The 21,160-nt window shown below is 44.5% G+C and overlaps 1 protein-coding gene across 1 annotated transcript; it reads left to right on the top strand.

Annotated features, from left to right (window-relative positions):
* Positions 1–764: 764 nt before the first annotated feature.
* On the top strand, positions 765–20,602 carry LOC120439718 (amine sulfotransferase-like). Its single transcript, XM_039610631.1, has 7 exons — positions 765–1,030; positions 17,331–17,479; positions 17,573–17,772; positions 18,492–18,618; positions 19,701–19,795; positions 19,899–20,070; positions 20,152–20,602. The coding sequence occupies exons 2-7, from the start codon at positions 17,338–17,340 to the stop codon at positions 20,259–20,261; spliced, it is 846 nt and encodes a 281-aa protein (XP_039466565.1). The 5' UTR covers positions 765–1,030; positions 17,331–17,337; the 3' UTR covers positions 20,262–20,602.
* Positions 20,603–21,160: the final 558 nt, after the last annotated feature.

Below are 21,160 nucleotides of genomic sequence, written 5' to 3'. Positions count from 1 at the left end.
AGAGAAAACAACACTTTGGACTCTCCATGTTATCTTTTTCAGCAAATGATGCTGTGGCAATGTTGTGGAAGATTGTGGAGGCTCAGAGCATGTGCATGTCAATTAAGAGGTGTACGGGACATTCACTCTATTGGTCTTGCTGTAAACACCCAGGTAATACAACACTTACCTTTATACTGTTAAACTGGTTCTAAAGTAATGCAGGTTGAGTAAAATGTGTTTTGTGAATTTTGTTTTGTAGTATTCTGTCTTGAGAATTTGTTTACATATATTATCAGTTCCTATGCTTTGTTGTTTATCAACCTTTGACTCAACCAGGCTGTCACTGCACACGTGTGCTTTAGTGAGTTGTAGTGGTTTTAATGATTTACTCTGAGTTACTAAATTGTGTTTAACATGGTTAAAACTGTTCAATGTTTTGCAAAAAGAGTGATTTAGGACACTGAGAATTTGGTTCAGAGAATGGGAGTAAGTGTTTTACTATTTCAGATAAACTGTAGAGGCGTGGCTAAGGAGGATTTGGAGTATATTCTTTCAGTAATTCATATTAACATATACGATCACTAAGGGTTGCAAGATGCAATTTAATGTAAATTACACTTAACACTAAAAACAGTCTAATATTGCTCCTAATGTGACTATGATAATTGCTATTATGAGTGTTTTCTTAATAGCATTTATAGGAGAAGAGTTTAGAGCAGGTGAATGGCTTGAAAGTGTGAGCGCAGTGCCTTTGCCACAGTGTCAGAGTGTCCAGCTTCTTGCTGAATACCTCAAAAAAGTTGACTCTTTATCTATACATAACGTTTCCAGTGGGAGAGATGTTTTGTCAGTCATCCAATTGATTTCTCAGTATAAGCTGACTGCAAGTTTCCACTTTTTGAACAGTACATTTGCATAATGACTGAAGTTTCAGTCATTATGCAAATTTGAAAATGCTACGTCCAGATGAAGAGAATCAACTTTGTCGGGATCTTCTTACCTGGATGGCAGGCATCAAGACTTTTTGGTGAATATGCTTTGAGATCAGGTCAGCAATATGAGAATTCTTTGGCGCTGCTGTTGAATGATTTTCTTACCAGTTATATGTTTTTTTCAGGTCTATGATTTCCTCCTTATACTGCTGTTTGCTGACTTAATCTTATGAGTTCTGTCTGTGCCATAGCTAAATATTCTATTTCAAGTAGAGTTGGCTTCATTGGTGATATGAAGTCCTTCATAAGATGTGTGAGAGAGAAATTCTACTTCTCTGAACTATTCCCATATTGAACAACTGTAAAACCATCCAAATACCATTTTCAGTGTCCGTCACTTACAATAATACATTCACAATAATACATTTTTGATTGGATCAACCTTTTCTTCTGTGCTGCTTGTGTTGAGTGTAACACATTTTAACACATTTCTTAATTTGAGAGTCACATTCAATCAGTGCAAATGTGCACTCAGGTTGTTTTTGGCACTCACTTTCTGGATGACTCACTAGCATTGAGTCTTAAATACAGGTTTCATTCTGGATGCAGTACCCAAATTTTCAATCAACAATTCTGATTAAATTTGTATTTAAATACAGACTCCTATAGTTGGATCAGGATTTGCTGTCTGCATTTTGTCCATCTTTACTCCAACAATATCTACTGGCAGTTCTAGTCTGGGCCAGGTCAACAGGGCAAGCAGCCTAAGCAGAGAATCCTCCACCACCTCTCTCCTCCACTTCTTCCTCCAGCTAGTCTCGGGGAGCACCATGTCATTCTCAGGCTAGCCAAGAGATATAATCTCTCAGTGTGTCCTGGGTCTGCCCCAAGGCCTCCACCCAGTGGAAGATGCTTAGAACACCTCACCCAGGAGGTTCCCAGGAGACTTCCTTGTCAGATCCCCGAATCACCTCAACTGGCTCCTTTCGATGTGGAGTAGTGGCTTTACTCTGAGCCCCTCCTGGACGGCTGAACTCCTCACCCTATCTCTAAGGGAGGGGCCAACCACCCTTTGGAGAAAGCTCATTTATGCCGTTTTACTCCGTATTCTCATTCTTTTGGTCACTAACCAAAGCTTGTGACTATAGGGTGAGGGTAGTCACCACAGCTGACCAGTACAGTGTCTGTATCAGATATAAAACAGACCAAAACACGGCAGTTCAGTCATAATCACATTACAACTTACAGCTTAGGAAACCTATTAGTTGAGAGCAGAAATATATAACATTATGAACGACTGAATGACTGAATGTAGTGTAAAGCGCTTTGGGGTCCTTAGGGATTAAGCAAAGCGCTATACAAATACAGGCCATTTACTATTTAAAATAAGATAAGATAAGATAAGATAAGATAACCTTTATTAGTCCCACACGTGGGAAATCTGTCCACTTCTTGTCACAGCAGGAAGTGGACAGTGCAAAAGTTATGAAGCAAAAATTAGAATACAATAAGAATAAATACAGTACACAACTGTACAGAATAGAATAAAATAGAATAAAATATACAATAGGATAAAAATAGAATACAAATGCTATATACAACTGAGTAAAAATACAACGATGCCAGAAAAGATTATTGCACTCAGTGTTATTGCACATGTGTGGATGTGTGTGTTTGATCAGTTAAAGTCTTTGTTGTGGAGTCTGACAGCAGTGGGGAGGAAAGACCTGCGAAATCTCTCCGTCCCACACCGTGGGTGCCGCAGCCTGCCACTGAAGGAGCTGTTCAGTGCTGTCACAGTCTCCTGCATGGGGTGGGAGATGTTGTCCAACAGGGATGACAGCTTAGCCGCCATTCTCCTGTCACTCACCACCTCCACTGGGTCCAGAGGGCATCCTAGAACAGAGCTGGCCCTTCTGATCAGCCTGTTCAGTCTCTTCCTGTCCCCAGCAGAGATGTTGCCACCCCAGCAGACCACACCGTAAAAGATGGCTGAGGCCACCACAGAGTCATAGAAGGTCTTCAGGAGTGGGCCCTCCACTCCAAACGACCTGAGTCTCCGCAGCAGGTACAGCCTGCTCTGCCCTTTCCTGTAGAGGGCGTCTGAATTATGAGTCCAGTCCAGTTTGTTGTTCAGATGAACACCAAGGTACCTGTAGCTGTCCACAGCCTCGATGTCCATACCTTGGATGTTCAGTGGTTGCAGTGGAGGATGTTTGTGCCTGCGGAAGTCTACCACCAGCTCCTTGGTTTTACTGGCGTTGATCTAGAGGTAGTTCAGCTGGCACCAGTCCACAAAGTCCTGAGTCAGTCCTTTGTACTCCTTGTCGTCCCCATCAGTGATGAGGCCGACTATTGCAGAGTCATCAGAGAACTTCTGCAGGAAGCACTGGGTGGAGTTGTGGGAGAAGTCTGCAGTGTAGATGGTGAAGAGGAACGGAGCCAGAACCGCTCCCTGTGGGGCCCCGTACTGCAGAGCGACCCTGTCCGACACACAGCCCTGAGTTCTCACATACTGTGGTCGGTCGGTGAGGTAGTCCAGAATCCAGGTAGTGAGGTGATGGTCCACTCCTGAATTCTCCCGCTTGTCCTTCAGGACCGTGGGAAGAATGGTGTTGAAGGCACTGGAGAAATCAAAGAACATGATTCTCACAGTTCTATAGTTGGATCAGGATTTGCTGTCTGCATTTTGTCCATCTTTACTCCAACAATATCTACTGGCAGTTCTAGTCTGGGCCAGGTCAACAGGGCAAGCAGCCTAAGCAGAGAATCCTCCACCACCCTCTCCTCCACCACTTCCTCCAGCTAGTCTCGGGGAGCACCATGTCATTCTCAGGCTAGCCAAGAGATATAATCTCTCCAGTGTGTCCTGGGTCTGCCCCAAGGCCTCCACCCAGTGGAAGATGCTTAGAACACCTCACCCAGGAGGTTCCCAGGAGACTTCCTTGTCAGATCCCCGAATCACCTCAACTGGCTCCTTTCGATGTGGAGTAGTGGCTTTACTCTGAGCCCCTCCTGGACGGCTGAACTCCTCACCCCATCTCTAAGGGAGGGCCAACCACCCTTTGGAGAAAGCTCATTTATGCCGCTTTTACTCCGTATTCTCATTCTTTTGGTCACTAACCAAAGCTTGTGACTATAGGGTGAGGGTAGTCACCACAGCTGACCAGTACAGTGTCTGTATCAGATATAAAACAGACCAAAACACGGCAGTTCAGTCATAATCACATTACAACTTACAGCTTAGGAAACCTATTAGTTGAGAGCAGAAATATATAACATTATGAACAGAATCAGTGACAAACGCAGCTGTGGCAGAGTCAAACAGCCACCAGAACAAGTCTGACTTATTGCCAGTTGTTACCTCCCCTCACCACCATGGTGGGGGCTAAGGCAGGAGGAGACAGCAAGACTAGACAACCAAAATTAATGAACAAGAGGGACAACAGCAAGGTTAATAGTCAGGCAGGATTTATTCATCATTTACAATGCCTTTGCAATAATAAACTTGACAAAAGAAAAAGGTGGGGAGGAGCACCAGGCGGTTGAGCCAAATCAACCAAATAATTTACAAAATGAAAAGAGGCCAACAGCCTGCCTAAAGTCTAAATAAAGCAATAAACAAAACAAAAGGCCTGCCTAGCTGCTTGACAAAAGGTCAGCCACGCCATGCCAATAGACATGTGCCATTTTACTTTGAATTGGCCAATAGGTGGAGGCTTGACACCTGAAAGATAAGAGCAACAGAAAAACAACAGGGCTACATATCATGGCATGTAACACAGTGAAGGTCTTGCAACGGTTGTATAAGGATCGAATAAGGACCGAATGGCTCGTATGACAGCTCAAATTCATATTCAAATTTTATTTGTCACATACACAATCATCGCTGGCCAAATCTGAGTTTTTCCAACTCTTTGGGATCAGTAACAACCTTTCGCCGTACTTTCTGAAGACATGCACTGGTACTACTGAGATGACAGGGAGAAAGGCAGTCGGTTTCAAATTGAGGCTTTAGATGGGATGGTGAAGTGTGCTTAGACTTACCTCCACTCATTGAATGTAATGACATCATGACCAACAGGTCTGAAATCCCTCACCAGAGGTTGCGTGTTCCCATGCCCACTTGATGCTCATAGCGCCTTAAATTACTGAGATAGATCCCGAAGGACAGATTTTGATACGTGTTCACAAAGAAAGGCAACAAATTAACAGTCCTCACAATGCTCCCTTTGCCCAACATTTGGATTTGGGATGGGTGATAGTTGGGGAAGTTTGCATCAACATGGCACACAAGCCTACTGTAGCTGTCTATAAGACTAGTGTTCTGCCGAATGGACGTCCATCTTTGATGGTGCTTGACAGAATCAAATCTCTGTGAAAGAAAAGTTGGGGTATGGCGGGGAGCAAAAATCCGATATTTACCCTTGCCTGTCCAGTTATGGCTCCATCAACCTTCCTGCTGAGGAAAAACCTGGGGTAAGCGTATTCACAAGACAAACATGTGATAACGAACCTGCTTTGTTGTATGAAGATGAGAGCTTTCTGAACATCATGCAGAAGGAGTTCTGCCAGCATTCCGCTCTCAGGCCCTGACCTAAATAACTCCCTTTTAGGAGTGCTGCTCAGGTTCAGAAAGGACATTGTTGCTGTGACAGCTGACATCCAACAGATGTTCTATGGTTTCATGATGAGAGAGGACCACAGAAATTATCTAAGATTTCTTTGGCGCAAAGACCATGACCTGACCAAGGAAGTAGTGGAATACTGCATGCGGGTGCATGTGTTTGGGAATAGCCCATCACCTGCAGTCTCTATATATGGACTTCGAAGAGCTTCCCAAGAGGGTGAACACAAATACGGACCCGACACATGCCAGTTTGTGGAGAGACACTTTTATGTGGACAACGGACTGATCTCTCTCCCGACAGAAGCAGAGGCTATTGACCTCCTCAAGCGCACTCAAGCATCACTGGCGTAATCTAATCTTAAACTGCATAAGATTGCCTCCAACAGTATCAAAGTGATGCAGGCTTTCACATATGAAGATCTGGCTACAGGGTTAAAAGACTTGGTGCTAAATGAGGAAATTCTCCCAGCGCAAAGAAGCCTTGGTCTGTGCTGGAGGATAGATTCTGACACCTTCAAGGTTGCAGCTGACAATAAACCCTTCACTCGCAGCCTCGCCTCTGTCAGTGCGCCCCAGGGCAGCTGTGGCTACATTGTAGCTTGCCATCACCAGTGTGTGAATGTGTGTGTGAATGGGTGAATGACTGAATGTAGTGTAAAGCGCTTTGGGGTCCTTAGGGATTAAGCAAAGCGCTATACAAATACAGGCCATTTACTATTTAAGATAAGATAAGATAAGATAAGATAACCTTTATTAGTCCCACACGTGGGAAATCTGTCCACTTCCTGTCACAGCAGGAAGTGGACAGTGCAAAAGTTATGAAGCAACAATAAGAATAAATACAGTACACAACTGTACAGAATAGAATAAAATAGAATAAAATATACAATAGAATACAAATGCTATATACAACTGAGTAAAAATACAACGATGCCAGAAAAGATTATTGCACTCAGTGTTATTGCACATGTGTGGATGTGTGTGTTTGATCAGTTAAAGTCTTTGTTGTGGAGTCTGACAGCAGTGGGGAGGAAAGACCTGCGAAATCTCTCCGTCCCACACCGTGGGTGCCGCAGCCTGCCACTGAAGGAGCTGTTCAGTGCTGTCACAGTCTCCTGCATGGGGTGGGAGATGTTGTCCAACAGGGATGACAGCTTAGCCGCCATTCTCCTGTCACTCACCACCTCCACTGGGTCCAGAGGGCATCCTAGAACAGAGCTGGCCCTTCTGATCAGCCTGTTCAGTCTCTTCCTGTCCCCAGCAGAGATGTTGCCACCCCAGCAGACCACACCGTAAAAGATGGCTGAGGCCACCACAGAGTCATAGAAGGTCTTCAGGAGTGGGCCCTCCACTCCAAACGACCTGAGTCTCCGCAGCAGGTACAGCCTGCTCTGCCCTTTCCTGTAGAGGGCGTCTGAATTATGAGTCCAGTCCAGTTTGTTGTTCAGATGAACACCAAGGTACCTGTAGCTGTCCACAGCCTCGATGTCCATACCTTGGATGTTCAGTGGTTGCAGTGGAGGATGTTTGTGCCTGCGGAAGTCTACCACCAGCTCCTTGGTTTTACTGGCGTTGATCTAGAGGTAGTTCAGCTGGCACCAGTCCACAAAGTCCTGAGTCAGTCCTTTGTACTCCTTGTCGTCCCCATCAGTGATGAGGCCGACTATTGCAGAGTCATCAGAGAACTTCTGCAGGAAGCACTGGGTGGAGTTGTGGGAGAAGTCTGCAGTGTAGATGGTGAAGAGGAACGGAGCCAGAACCGCTCCCTGTGGGGCCCCGTACTGCAGAGCGACCCTGTCCGACACACAGCCCTGAGTTCTCACATACTGTGGTCGGTCGGTGAGGTAGTCCAGAATCCAGGTAGTGAGGTGATGGTCCACTCCTGAATTCTCCCGCTTGTCCTTCAGGACCGTGGGAAGAATGGTGTTGAAGGCACTGGAGAAATCAAAGAACATGATTCTCACAGTGCTTCCTGCGGTCTCCAGGTGAGCGAGGGAACGATGTAGGAGGTGAATGACGGCATCATCTGCTCCAATGCCAGGCTGGTAGGCAAACTGAACTGAGTCCAATGATGAGCTCACCATGTGCCGAAGCTGAGCCAGGACCAACCACTCCAGGGTCTTCATCAGGTGGGATGTCAGAGCCACCGGTCTGTAGCCATTGAGGTCCTTGGGGCGTGAAGTCTTTGGCACTGGTACAACACAGGAGGTTTTCCAGAGCTGTGGGACTCTCCCCAGTCTCAGGCTCAGGTTGAAGAGGTGCTCCATCACCCCACACAGTTGGTCCGCGCAGGACCTGACGACCCTTGAGCTGATGCCATCTGGGCCCGCTACCTTCTTGACTTTAATCCTCCTCAGTTCCCTCCTAACCTGGGTGGTTGAGAGAGACAGGCTGGAGCCTTGTGATGAGTGTGTATTGGATGCTGTTGTTGGGGGTGGGGAGGAGTGAGCAGGGTGAATAGAGGAGGTGTGAAGCGTCTGAGGTGTCAGAGGTGGAACAGCAGCAGTGGGGGTGGGTGAGTCTGCAGCCGATGTTGAAGACTGCCTCATGGATAAATCAGATCTGTTGAAGAAAAGATTCAGTTCATTTGCCCACCTCACATCCCTCCCAGGCAGAGCGTTCTGATGTTTGTGGCCCGAGATGGTTCTGAGGCCTCTCCAGACTTCCCCAACGTTGTTTTGCTGAAGCTGGTTCTCCATCTTCTGCCTGTAGCTCTCCTTCCCATTCCTTATCAGTCCCCTCAGCTCTCTCTGCACCCTTTTCAACTCCTCTTTGTCTTTGGATTTGAAGGCCCTCCTCTTCTGCTTGAGGACAGCTTTAATTTCTGGGGTAATCCAAGGTTTGTTGTTGGAGAAACACCGTACAGTCCTGGTAGGTACGGTGTTATCCACACAGAAATTAATATAGTCAGTAATGCATGTAGTAAGGCTGTCGATGTCCTCTCCGTGGTCGTCACAGATCACCTCCCACACAGTCGACTCAAAACAATCCTTAAGAGCCTCCTCGCTCTCCTCCGACCATCTCTGGACTGTGCGAGTGGCTGGTGGCTCCCTGCGCACTAAGGGCTCATACACAGGGACAAGGTGCACCAGGTTGTGGTCAGATCTGCCCAGGGGAGGGAGAGGTGATGAACTGTATGCCTCTTCAGCATTGGCATACAGTAAGTCCAGTGTTTTATTGTCTCTTGTTGGGCATGTCATATACTGGGTGAAGGTGGGCAGTGTGGAGTCCAATGAGGCATGATTAAAGTGCCCTGATATTACGAGAAGGGCTCTCGGAGATTGTGTTTGCAGTCTGCTGACCACAGAGTGGAGAGTGTCACAGGCTGCATCCGCGTTGGCCGAGGGGGGACATATGCTGTTATCGCGATAACATGCGAGAATTCCCGGGGCAGGTAGTACGGATGCATGCTAACGGCTAACAGCTCAATGTCTCTGCTGCAGAGTTGTTCTTTCACAGTGATGTGCCCAGGGTTATACCATCTGCCATTCACAAACACTGCCAGTCCCCCTCCTTTCCTCTTACCGCTCTCTCTCGTCCTGTCCGCTCGCAGCAGCTGGAATCCCAGTAGTGTCACGCTCATGTCCGGAGTTAGCGGTGTTAGCCACGACTCCGTTAGCATCATGATGCTACATTGCCGGTACTCCCTCTGTGACCAGGTTAGCGACGTGAGCTCATCCATCTTATTGGGCAAAGATCTTACGTTTCCAGTGATTACAGAAGGAAGAGATGGTCGATAACGTCTCCTTCTCGGGCGACGGCGCCCTTCCCAGCACGACACCCCCGCTTTTTCTTCCTCAGCTCGCTGGGAATGTCGAGTCTGTTCGCCGGCAGTACCACTGCGGGGACGCAGCGCTAACAGCTGATCCCTACTGTAAACAAAGGATCCCTGCACTGGGTCCCCAGACACGGGTGAAAAAGTGGAAAAAACTAAGAAAAACGACCAGGACTAACACAAAACAGTGGAACATGGTTGCAGGGTCTAATTGCAATACGTTAGCTATAAAAATTACAAGGAGAAAAAGATAAGAAAGAAAGAAAGAAACTCAGAGTGAGCAGAGCTGCTGTAACAGGCTGCTGCACACGGGGGCGCCGTTTATTACTACAGATGGACAGTGTCGAGTCGGCTTTGTACTCGGCTTTGTACTCGAAAAGCCAAGCTAGCTCCTAAACCAGAGCCTACAATCCCTCGCTTGGAACTCTGTGGGTCAGTGCTGGCCATCAAGTGGCAGAACTAATCCTCGGGAGCTCGATCTTAAACCTGATACTGTAAAGTTTTTCTGTGACAGCAAGGTGGTTCTTGGATACATCCACAATAAATTGAATTAGACAGACAACTTCTCCTCAGCAGTGGCACTACGTGCCAACAGATCAGAATCCAGCTGATCTAGCCACCAGATCAGTCCCAGCTTCTCAGCTTGCAGAGACTATCTGGTTTACAGGTCCAGATTTTCTTCACAAGCCTCCTGTGGCTGAAACACATGAGCCCTTTGAGCTGGTGGAACCAGAAACAGATTTAGAGGTAAGACACCAGCTGACATCCTGTGCTACCCATATAACCGAGGGTAAATTTACTTCAAATAGGTTCCAACACTTCTCCACCTGGGGCGTCCTTACTGAGAGCAGTTGCCTTCTTGAGCCACCAGACTCAATCATTCAGCACCAACTCCCCAAATACATGTAGAGGATGGCATATGTGCAACAAACTTCATACTCCAGAAGAACTGGAGGCAGCAATCATTCTCCCAAAACAGAATCATGTGACCCATTACCATGAAAAGATAAAACATCAAGGACGACAGTTTACAGAAGGGGCAATCAGAGGGAAGGCCTGTGGATTGTTGCTGGCAAAAGGTTGATATTAGCTCTGTAATCCATTCCTGTATTGCCTGCCGAAAGCTGAGAAGAAAACTGGAAGTCCAGAAAATGGCCGACCTTCCCCAGAATGTCTGAGCATGTCTCCTCCCTTTACATATGTAGGGTTGGATGTTTTTGGTCCGTGGGAGGTAATCACCCGACGAACCCGAGGTGGAGCAGCTTAGAGTAAGCAATGGGCGATCCTTTTCACATGCATTTCACAGTTCCAGGGCTGTGCATATAGAAGTCATTGAGTCCATGGACTCAAGTAGCTGCATCAATGCACTACGCAGACTTTTGCTTTAAGAAGGCCAGTGAAGCAGCTGAGGTCAGACTGTGGTATAAACTTTGTTGGAGCATGTTCCCAATTAGGAATAAGACAAGATGATCTGAGTCAAGACAAGATCCTGAAATGCCTCTATGAACACGGCTGTGTGCGTGGGAGTTCAACCCTCCACATGCATCGCATATGCGAGGTGTGTGGGAGCGCATGATTGGTGTAAACAGGAGGATACTGGACTCCATGTTGTCTCATGGTAAACACAATCACCTGACTCATGAAGTGCTCTGTACCTTGATGGCAGAGGTGTCTGCCATAATCAGTGCAAGGCCATTGATTCCGGTCTCCTCCGATCCTTCTTCACCACTGCTGCTGCAGCTCCGGCTGGTGAGGTTGTTGGAAAAGAACTTTTGAAGTGCCAGTGGAGACGAGTGCAGGCACTTGCTGATGAATCCTCTAATCACCTGGCTGATTAGGTCCCACACCCGCTTTCACACCTTGGCGCATGTGATTAGAGGATCACCAGGGGGTCCTTTGTCCCTCCTTGGGGGGATACTCCCACTGGGTTTAAATCTGGGACTCTCGGCCATTTGACCTTAGAACTGAAGAAGCTTCTCGGATGAGAGGTGAAACGTCTTCAAGCAACTTAAAGAAGTCCAGACGCTTTTCTTTGCAAACTCCTTTGACTACCTTCTTTGAAGTGCAGTAGTTATAGGTCGTAGCTTCTGAGCTAATGATACAAGTCTACGCTCACCCACTACCTGCTTGTTTTTCTTTGTATTAATATGAGATTGTATATCTACAATATATTTATTTTGTTGTCTCCTATGTTAGTGCCTAAATATACTTAGCTGCTGATTATATGACAATCCATTAAGAGTTTTGTTTTATGTGTTTTTCTAATTTCACTCCAGTTCAATGATATCAGTTCAAGATGATTTCTATGTTTGAAGTCATTAAAAGAACAAATACGCTCACCTTCCTGGCTCTTGAAAAGGAGTTTGGCTGGCTGTTTATCTATGTTCACACTCAGAGAGTTCAACACAGAGAGAGAACAGTACAATCATACACAGTACAACATGTAGTGAAATGCTTATTGCTGTGCAATTCCCGATCACTAAAAATAAAAAAAATAAACTAAAATTCAAAATTAAGTATAAAATTAAAATGTAAAAATGCAAAATTAAAAGGTTTATGAATCAGCAGTGTGCAAACTTATAGTATATTGATAGTCAAAAACAGTTGGGTATATTAGGTATATTGAGGTATATTATTGCTCTTTGTCTGGTCCCTCACCCACAGTGTTGGGATGGTTACTTTTAAAATGTATTCACTACAGATTACAGAATAAAATCCCCAAAATGTATTTTGGAACACATTCCGTTACATTACTCAGTGAGAGTAACGTATTCTGAATACTTTGGATTACTTAATATATCGTCGTGCTTTTTACAACTACATGAATGTGTTATTGCTGTGTGATTGTTTTTTTTTACTATTACTGAAGGCCACTCGCCATATCAATACTAACTAGATTTTAAAATCTTAATATAAAATGAGTAACAGTAGGGTGGACACATTAGGCAAGGCTGCACTTTTGCAGTGATCTCGTATCTTGTCGAAAACTATTTCTGTATCAGTAATATGTTTTCTTTTTATCTGTTAATAATCATGTGGAACTGCATATGATTATTTGCAGCTAGCAGGTTGATAATGCTATTCATCAAGTCTAAAACGGCATGTTACTATGTGGAGATAATCAAATCAAAATGATCAGGTTATATTCTAATTTTTATTCAGGCATACATGTGCACTGTGTTTATTCAGAGAGATTAAGCTTGTGTTTCTGTCATGGAGTGATTGTGCTCAACTGAAGGAAGCTTATTAGACATGAAACAGATGATATGTAAAGGCTAATTTTGCCAAAGTGCTTATTTTTTTTTAATTATCTTTTTTTTCTAAAGAAATCTACTACATCATTTGTAATAATTTTTTATGTCGTGTAATTTCCATTGCAAATATTCATCACAGTTAAATTAAGAGGGATGGCAGTAAAAACTCCGAGCTGTGATGTCATTAAGTTCAGTGCTGTAGAACGATCGCGCTGCATTCTCGGGAGGTCTGGACTCTCCTGTGAACTTATGAAGCCTGGACTACCGAGAACACGAGGACTGGTGTACTTGAGTATTTAGAAATGGCCTAACAGTCTGCAGTCTATGAACTACCGTCAGCTAACGCCAGCTAACAATGTTAGCTTGGTGGCGAGTAGCATTCAGTAATAGTAATAAAAATCACACAGCAATAATACATCGAAGATACTGAGGTTTTGCCAATCCCATTCTTTTTATGAAGTGCTGTTGGGATTTCCAAGTAAGAAAACCATTCCTGCCCGTTCACTGCTGGCCCCGTTGTTCTGGCTCTGGGTCCATTGTGTAACTGACCCCACCAACATTGATAGGACGCTTATATTAGAGCCTCTTATTGCACGTTTTCTCTGGATTTCCAGCAATCAAGATCAGAGAAACTGTATGACAGGGGATTTCTTTAAATCACCCTGCCGTTCTTTGTTCAGCTGAGACACCTGAGTTAGAAAACACACAACACTGCAGTTCTTTCACTCGCGAGGACGGTCACAGAGCACTCGCACAGGAGACACTCATGGACTCGCGCTTTGTCACCGTTTGCGTTTTTTATTTATACAAGATTGTTCTGTGTGTGTGTGTGTGTGTGTGTGTGTGTGTGTGTGTGTGTGTGTGTGTATTACAAAGATAACAGAGTTATTCTCAGAACTCAGAGCTGAGGTTTCACTTCTCTATATCTAAATGTTCTCTGAAGACAGGAAGCGGTTAGTAGCTGCATAGGTTCATCACACAAGTTACTAGGTGAAAAGTCACATAGACATGTGCTTAATGATAAATTAAGGAATACATTTCATGGAGCTGATCACATATATGTTCAATAATCTTTTAACACTGTATTAATCCCAGATGGGAATGGAGTTAAAAAAATAAATAAACAAACAAACAAATAGAGCATACTTGAACCCGAGCTAGCCGCTCTCAGCCATTCGATATATGATTACATGCTCATCCAAGTGATTTAAACCTGTGTTTAAATCACCAAAATTGGAGAAGGCTTAGAGAGGGGATAGCCGGAAACTGGAAATGACCACCATGTATTCTGATGACCACCTATTTAAATGTTTCAGTTTCAGTTTTATTTGTCATATGCAAGTTAGCACAGGGTCAACATTGCAATGAAATGTATTTGACGAGCAGCAGACAGTAACTCAGCAGTATAGTAAGTAAAAAAAAAAATAGTAAGAGCAAAATGTTTATAAAATATAGTAAAAAGAGAAAAGTTAACAGAATATATATATATAAAAAAAAAAAAAAAACAAAACACCCAGCACGCCCCTACGGGCGGTTTATCCTTCAAGCTCGGGTCCTCTACCAGAGGCCTGGGAGCTTGAGGGTCCTGCGCAGTATCTTAGCTGTTCCCAGGACTGCGCTCTTCTGGACAGATATCTCCGATGTTGTTCCCGGGATCTGCTGGAGCCACTCGCCTAGCTTGGGAGTCACCACACCTAGTGCTCCGATTACCACGGGGACCACCGTTACCTTCACCCTCCACATCCTCTCGAGCTCTTCTCTGAGCCCTTGGTATTTCTCCAGCTTCTCGTGTTCCTTCTTCCTGATATTGCTGTCATTCGAACCGCTACATCGATCACTACGGCCGTCTTCTTCTGTTTGTCTACCACCACTATGTCCGGTTGGTTAGCCACCACCATTTTGTCCGTCTGCATCTGGAAGTCCCACAGGATCTTAGCTCGGTCATTCTCCATCACTCTTGGGGGCATCTCCCATTTTGACCTCGGGACTTCCAGGTTATACTCGGCACAGATGTTCCTGTACACTATGCCGGCCACTTGGTTATGGCGCTCCATGTATGCCTTGCCTGCTAGCATCTTGCACCCTGCTGTTATGTGCTGGATTGTCTCTGGGGCATCTTTACACAGCCTGCACCTGGGGTCTTGCCTGGTGTGATAGACCCCAGCCTCTATGGATCTTGTACTCAGAGCTTGTTCTTGTGCTGCCATGATTAGTGCCTCTGTGCTGTCTTTCAGTCCAGCTTTGTCCAGCCACTGGTAGGATTTCTGGATATCAGCCACCTCCTCTATCTGCCGGTGGTACATACCGTGCAGGGGCCTGTCCTTCCATGATGGTTCCTCGCCTTCCTCCTCTTTCTTGGGTTTCTGCTGCCTGAGGTATTCACTGAGCATGCTGTCAGTTGGGGCCATCTTCGTGATGTATTCGTGGATGTTTCTTGTCTCATCCTGGACTGTGGTGCTGACACTCACCAGTCCCCGGCCCCTTCCTTCCGCTTAGCGTACAGCCTCAGGGTGCTGGACTTGGGGTGAAACCCTCCATGCATGGTAAGGAGCTTTCTTGTCTTTATGTCAGTGGCTTCTATCTCCTCCTTTGGCCAGCCTATTACCCCAGCAGGGTACCTGATCACGGGCAGGGCGTGGTGTTGATGGCCCGGATCTTGTTCTTACCGTTCAGCTGACTCCTCAGGACTTGCCTGACCCTCTGCAGGTACTTGGTGGTTGCAGCTTTCCTAGCGGCCTCTTCATGGTTCCCATTCGCTTATGGGATCCCCAGGTACTTGTAACTGTCCTCTATGTCTGCAATGTTGCCTTCTGGTAGTTCAATTCCCTCAGTTCTGACTACCTTCCCTCTCTTTGTTACCATCCGACTACACTTCTCCAGTCCGAACGACATTCCAATGTCATTGCTGTATAGCCTGGTGGTGTGGATCAGTGAATCGATGTCTCGTCATACATGTACAGGAGGTGGCTGACAACCGCTCCGTTTCGTAGTCGGTATCCGTAGCCAGTCTTGTTAACGATCTCACTGAGGGGGTTAAGGCCTATGCAGAACAGCAGTGGGGACAGAGCATCTCCTTGGTAGATCCCGCACTTGATGGTGACTTGTGCTATGGGCTTGGAGTTGGAGTGCAGTCAGCTTCTTCAGCCAGTAGGCGGAAACCATGTCGGGCCCTGGTGCTGTCCAACTCTTCATACTGGAGACCCTTTCTTGGATATCTGTGGATATCTGCCACTGTGATGGTTACTGGACCCTGTTCAGGGAGGTTGCTGTGGTCTGCCCTCAGATCCACTAGCCACTGAGTATTGCCGTTATGGGTTGCGTCCTTCTCCCATATGCTCTTCCAGTATTGCTCCGTCTCCAGCCTTGGTGGTGCTGTTCTGTTATTGTTCCCTTGCCACTGAGAGTACACCTTTGCTGGTTCTGTGAAGAACAGCTGGTTTATTCTCCTGCCTTCTACCTCTCTGGTGTACCTCCTCAAGCGGCTGGCCAAGGCTGTGAGTCTTTGCTTGGCAGTTTCCAAGGCCTCAGGTACGGACAGCTTGCTGTATTTCTTATGCACCTTCTTTGTCGCGCCTTTCTGCAACTCCGTTAGTTGGCTAACCTCCCTCCATGCTACTTTGATCTTGCCCTCTAGCCTCCTTCTCCATGGAGGGTACTGCCCCTTGTGGCTGTTCAACTTGTAGCCAAGCATCTTACTGATCACTGCTGCCGTAGTGTAGATCAGCTTGTTAGTGTCGGTAATCGTGGTTGTAGGTATCGTCCGTAGGGCTGCATTAACATCATCTAGCAGACCTTCTGAGGGTACTTCACGTAATCTTGGTAACCGGCTACGGGGGATCCAGGTTTCAAGCTTGGCCATGATCCTATCTTTCAGGTCAGTTCCTTTTTGTTCCAGTAGCCCACTTGTCGTCAGGGTGCCCTGGTTCCTCAACACCTGACGCGGACCTTGTTGATCCGGGCGACGTCCGAGCCGGCATGCCGTCATATTTATCTGTCTCGCTCATGTCTGCGGTAGGCTCGCTTAGCATAGGGGGTCTAGCCTTAGGACCCTTACTGGATACAGACGCCCCAGGCAGGAATCGAACTTGCGATCCTCTGCTCCAAAGGCGTGTAGTCTAACCACTACGCTATCCAGCTGCTTATTTCTGACGGGCGGTGTGTACAAAGGGCAGGGACTTAATCAACGCGAGCTTATGACCCGCGCTTACTGGGAATTCCTCGTTCATGGGAAATAATTGCAATCCCCAATCCCTATCACGCGTGGGGTTCAACGGGTTACCCACGCCTCGGCGAAGGGTAGACACACGCTGATCCACTCAGTGTGGCGCGTGCAGCCCGGACATCTAAGGGCATCACAGACCTGTTATTGCTCAATCTCGTGTGGCTGAACGCCACTTGTCCCTCTAAGAAGTTGGACTCGGACCGCACGGGGTCGAGTAACTAGTTAGCATGTCGGAGATATATATATATATATGATATATATATATATGTATGAATGTATGTACACACTTGGTAAATGGTAACTGTAATGGAATACAGTTACTCATATTTTGTATTTCAAATACGTTATGCTGGTACATGTATTCCGTTACTCCCCAAAACTTCTCACCCAGCATCAACTTGCCATGGGAAAGGTTATCAGGGAGAAAAAGGCCCCAACAATGTAGCCCCGGGGATCCCTGGGACAGACAAACCTCTCCACCATGCGACTCACAGATTTTTCGTTTCTATTTATCTTTTTTATCTGTCTTATGTAGAACCAGTATGGAGCAGATCAGGGACCGTGTTTTCAAGCATAAAAACTACAATTTTGTGGTCGGTCTTACAACTCCAGAGTACATAGACTCTCTTGAGAGTTTTGAAATAAAAGACAGCGATGTCTTCGTTGTGACTTATCCAAAGTCAGGTTGGTGAAAAATTTCATATATTATTTATATTTGCTGTTTTGTGCTGGCCAGACTGATCCACTGATGATCTCTAATGTTTTTCCCCACATCAGGTACTGTATGGGCTCAGCAGATCATCATTTCCATCCACGAACTGCATGGGAATCAGAATAAATATTCAAACAACATGGAGAGGATGCCATGGCTGGAGTACAAGACAGCTGAATACACTCTTCTTCCCTCTCCACGACTCTTTGCCTCGCATCTCCCTGAACATATCATGCCTCCAGGAGTGAAGGAGAAGAAGGCAAAAGTCAGTACTTTATAGAAGCTCAATTCTTCTTGAAGAAAGAGGCACTCTTAAAGTTTGAGAAAGTGAAAATTATTTTATTACTTATTTTTGCAAAAATAGAGCAAATTAAATTTGTACTTTCTAAGATTAATTAAATTTTTATTATGTTTCCTATCGGTCACTGAAGTCCAGTTTTTGAGGCTTGCACTTTGACCATTAGCCGCTTTTACAAACCAGCAAATCCTGGCAAATGAAAATAGAGTGGTTGATCTTCTTTTCAAAACAAATTTTTTTTTATTTGCCAGTGAATATGGTGCCCCAAGCAAGTAAAACTCTGAGCCTCTAACAAAATTTTGTAATGGGGTCATAAATCAAGGAATCTGAGGGTCATTTTTATCATAGACTTCTACACAAACACATGGTTCCAGGTTCAAAAAGCTAGCACTAGCATTTGTTTTATTTTAAATGATTCTGTGTTTTTATTTCAGTATATTATTTTTTGTCCTTTTCCTTTCTGACGATGAGGTCATTGCAGACTAAGAGGTTCATCAAATCAAGTAGAAATAGAAGAAAAAGAGCTATAAAAATATACAGACTTTAAAACATATTTTAAAAGATATTATTTGAAATCAAATTTTGACCCTAAAATTTGAATTGTTTTTCTTTTAAACTAATGACTTTAAATTTTTACATTTAAGTAACAAACTGTTAATATTCGGATTTTCTTTCTAAATATATAGATCTTGTATTTGATGAGGAATCCAAAGGACAACGTGGTGTCTTTTTATCACTTCAGCAAAGCCATGGCAGACCTGGACACTCCCGAGAGCTTTGACCAGTTTTTTGAGTGGTACATAACAGGAAACAGTAAGTTTCCTCACTTTATAGTAATCAGTAATTGATTCATCATCATGTGGATCGAAAGTCACACTTTATAGTTAATTAAGTCATTTTAAGTAATACATGTATATATATATATATATATGTATACTAGAGGCCAACATAATTGGCCTCTAGTGTTGCACGCCACATCCCCATTGAGTTCCTGATGAAGGCTCTTAGGGTCCTGTTGATCTTGTACAATTCTAGGCATTCCAGTATCCAGCTGTGGGGCATTGAGTCATAGGCCTTCTTGTAATCAATCCAGGCAGTGCACAGGTTGGTCAGTCTGGTCTTGCAGTCTCCGCTGACCGTTCTGTCTACCAGTAGCTGGTGTTTTGCGCCTCTGGTATTCTTGCCAATCTCTTTCTGTGCCCTGCTCATTTATTGACCCATGTGCCTGTTCATCTTAGCCGATATGATGCCTGACAGGAGCTTCCATGTAGTACTGAGGCAGGTTATCGGTCGGTAGTTGGATGGGACCTTGTAAATGCAGTAAAAACTGTAAATTTAAACCTGTGCTCTAATTGTTTGGCTTGTGAAGTTACAAAACATATATATAAAAAAATATATAATAAAATTAAAAAAATATATATATGTATATAAAAAAAAATCTGTTACTAAACATTTTGTCTTTTCTGTCATATGATTCATCTCACAGCTCTTGCAGCTCTACATACTTGAAAGACTTTGGTGTCAGTGACCTGAAGGTTTCAGTGTGTGGCAACAGCGGTTTCACTTTAGTACCCAGTGATTTTGTGGTGCTGTGCTAGTATGTTAGCAGCGACACCAGTTTTGTGTGTGTGTGTGTGTGTGTGTGTGTGACATGTAGGGATTGAGCACACTGACAAAATCTGTACTACATTCGGAGGCACTACCACTGCATGATTAGCATGATTAGTAATAGACTTCCATCTGTCAGAACCAAATGGGTGGGTTGATCGTGCCTGCAGTCATGCTGTAGGTAACTACAGAGCTTACACTTGAGCTCCTCTTTTGACATGAGGGTTGTATGTGAACTCAATTAAATGAGAATGCCAAATAACTGGATGCATTATGCCACTATACAGTTTTTGCATCATCCTGGTTTGACCATGTCAGGGAGTGGTATTTAAACAGAGAGCAGTACAACATCCTCTTCCTGACCTACGAGGAAATGATTTTGGTAAGATGTTTCTTCAAACTTTTGTTGTTCCAAAGGAAACTTAAATAAAATATCTGGCAGAGTTTAAGGTTGTTTTTCTGTTGCGTTCCTGCTTTTCTTTCAGGACCTGAAAGCATCAGTGAAGAAGATCTGCAACTTCTTAGGGATAAACCTGACTGAAGCCGCCATCAGTCAAGTTGTGGAAAAAGCTACATTTCAAAACATGAAGAATGACACGAAAGCAAATTATGAGCATCTTTCACCAGAGCGGTTCAGTGGGAAATTCCTGCGCAAAGGTAACATAACAGACCTGCAGCTGCTGTGCACAAAAGTTTGATATCAGGGTATCAGGTGTTGTGTTTTTGTCTTCATTACAGGTCAGATTGGAGACTGGAAGAACACACTGACTGTTGCACAGAGTGAAAGAGTGGATCAAGTCCTTCAGGAGAAACTTGGTGATTTGCCTTTGAGCTTCATCTGGGAATAAGCAGAGCAGCTCTTCAGGGTCTCCCAGGAGTTTTAAAAGCATTGATTTCATTAATCTGAAAAAACATAAAAAACATAATTTTTCTGGTATTAAAATAAAAACAACAACAACAACAAAAGATTAATGTTTGTTTGCCCAAGATGTATTCATGTCATGTAGATCGTGATTCCAGGAATCAACAAAGGTCATTAATAAAATGTTTATCAGTCAGCACACGATACTTTGGATTCTCATAATTTCTGAATAGTCATTAACTGTTAATTGTGTTTTTTAATCACATCGCTTTGCCTTGACCTTAAAATGTAAGAAATTTCTTGAAATAAATGTACTTTTGCCATGAAGCCAGTCTGACTTTTGCTTAACCCACAAGTGATTTCTCCTCCCATGAGTCAACATTTAAGACAGAAGTATCTCATTTATTTGTGTAGAAGGATCAATACGAAAAGATCAAACATCAGGGTGTAAAACACCTGTTTTCTTGGGTCATGTGATTCTGCGGAAGCAGAGGAATTCTTTGCAGCTGTTTGTCATCAAGGCTGATTGTGGCCCAGTTTAGATAAGGCACCGACGTTATTTCACCTTTTCATGCTGCATGGTAAGTAAGCTCATTGGCTGATGGACTCAAGCTTTTCCGCTCACTCAACCAAGGATACACCTCATCACTGGTTTACTGATCTTTTCTTTAAATGTTAAACTCACACTAACAGCTATACAATGCAGTGACCTTTGGCAACTTCACAACTGAAGAACTGACTTTGTTGTAAAGACAAGATGAGCAAAGTTAATACAAACCTCTATTGGTCTCTAACCTTTGTAATAATACATAAATAAAATAACAAAAAAAATATTTGGTTTATGTTACAGACTATGGTGACAGGGGACAAGAGATGCCACAAAGG

Source organism: Oreochromis aureus, linkage group 4, assembly GCF_013358895.1.
Source record: "Oreochromis aureus strain Israel breed Guangdong linkage group 4, ZZ_aureus, whole genome shotgun sequence".
Classification (NCBI taxonomy): Eukaryota; Metazoa; Chordata; class Actinopteri; order Cichliformes; family Cichlidae; genus Oreochromis; species Oreochromis aureus.
Note: the sequence above shows the minus strand (reverse complement) of the source record. Positions and strands in the feature narration are given on the sequence as shown.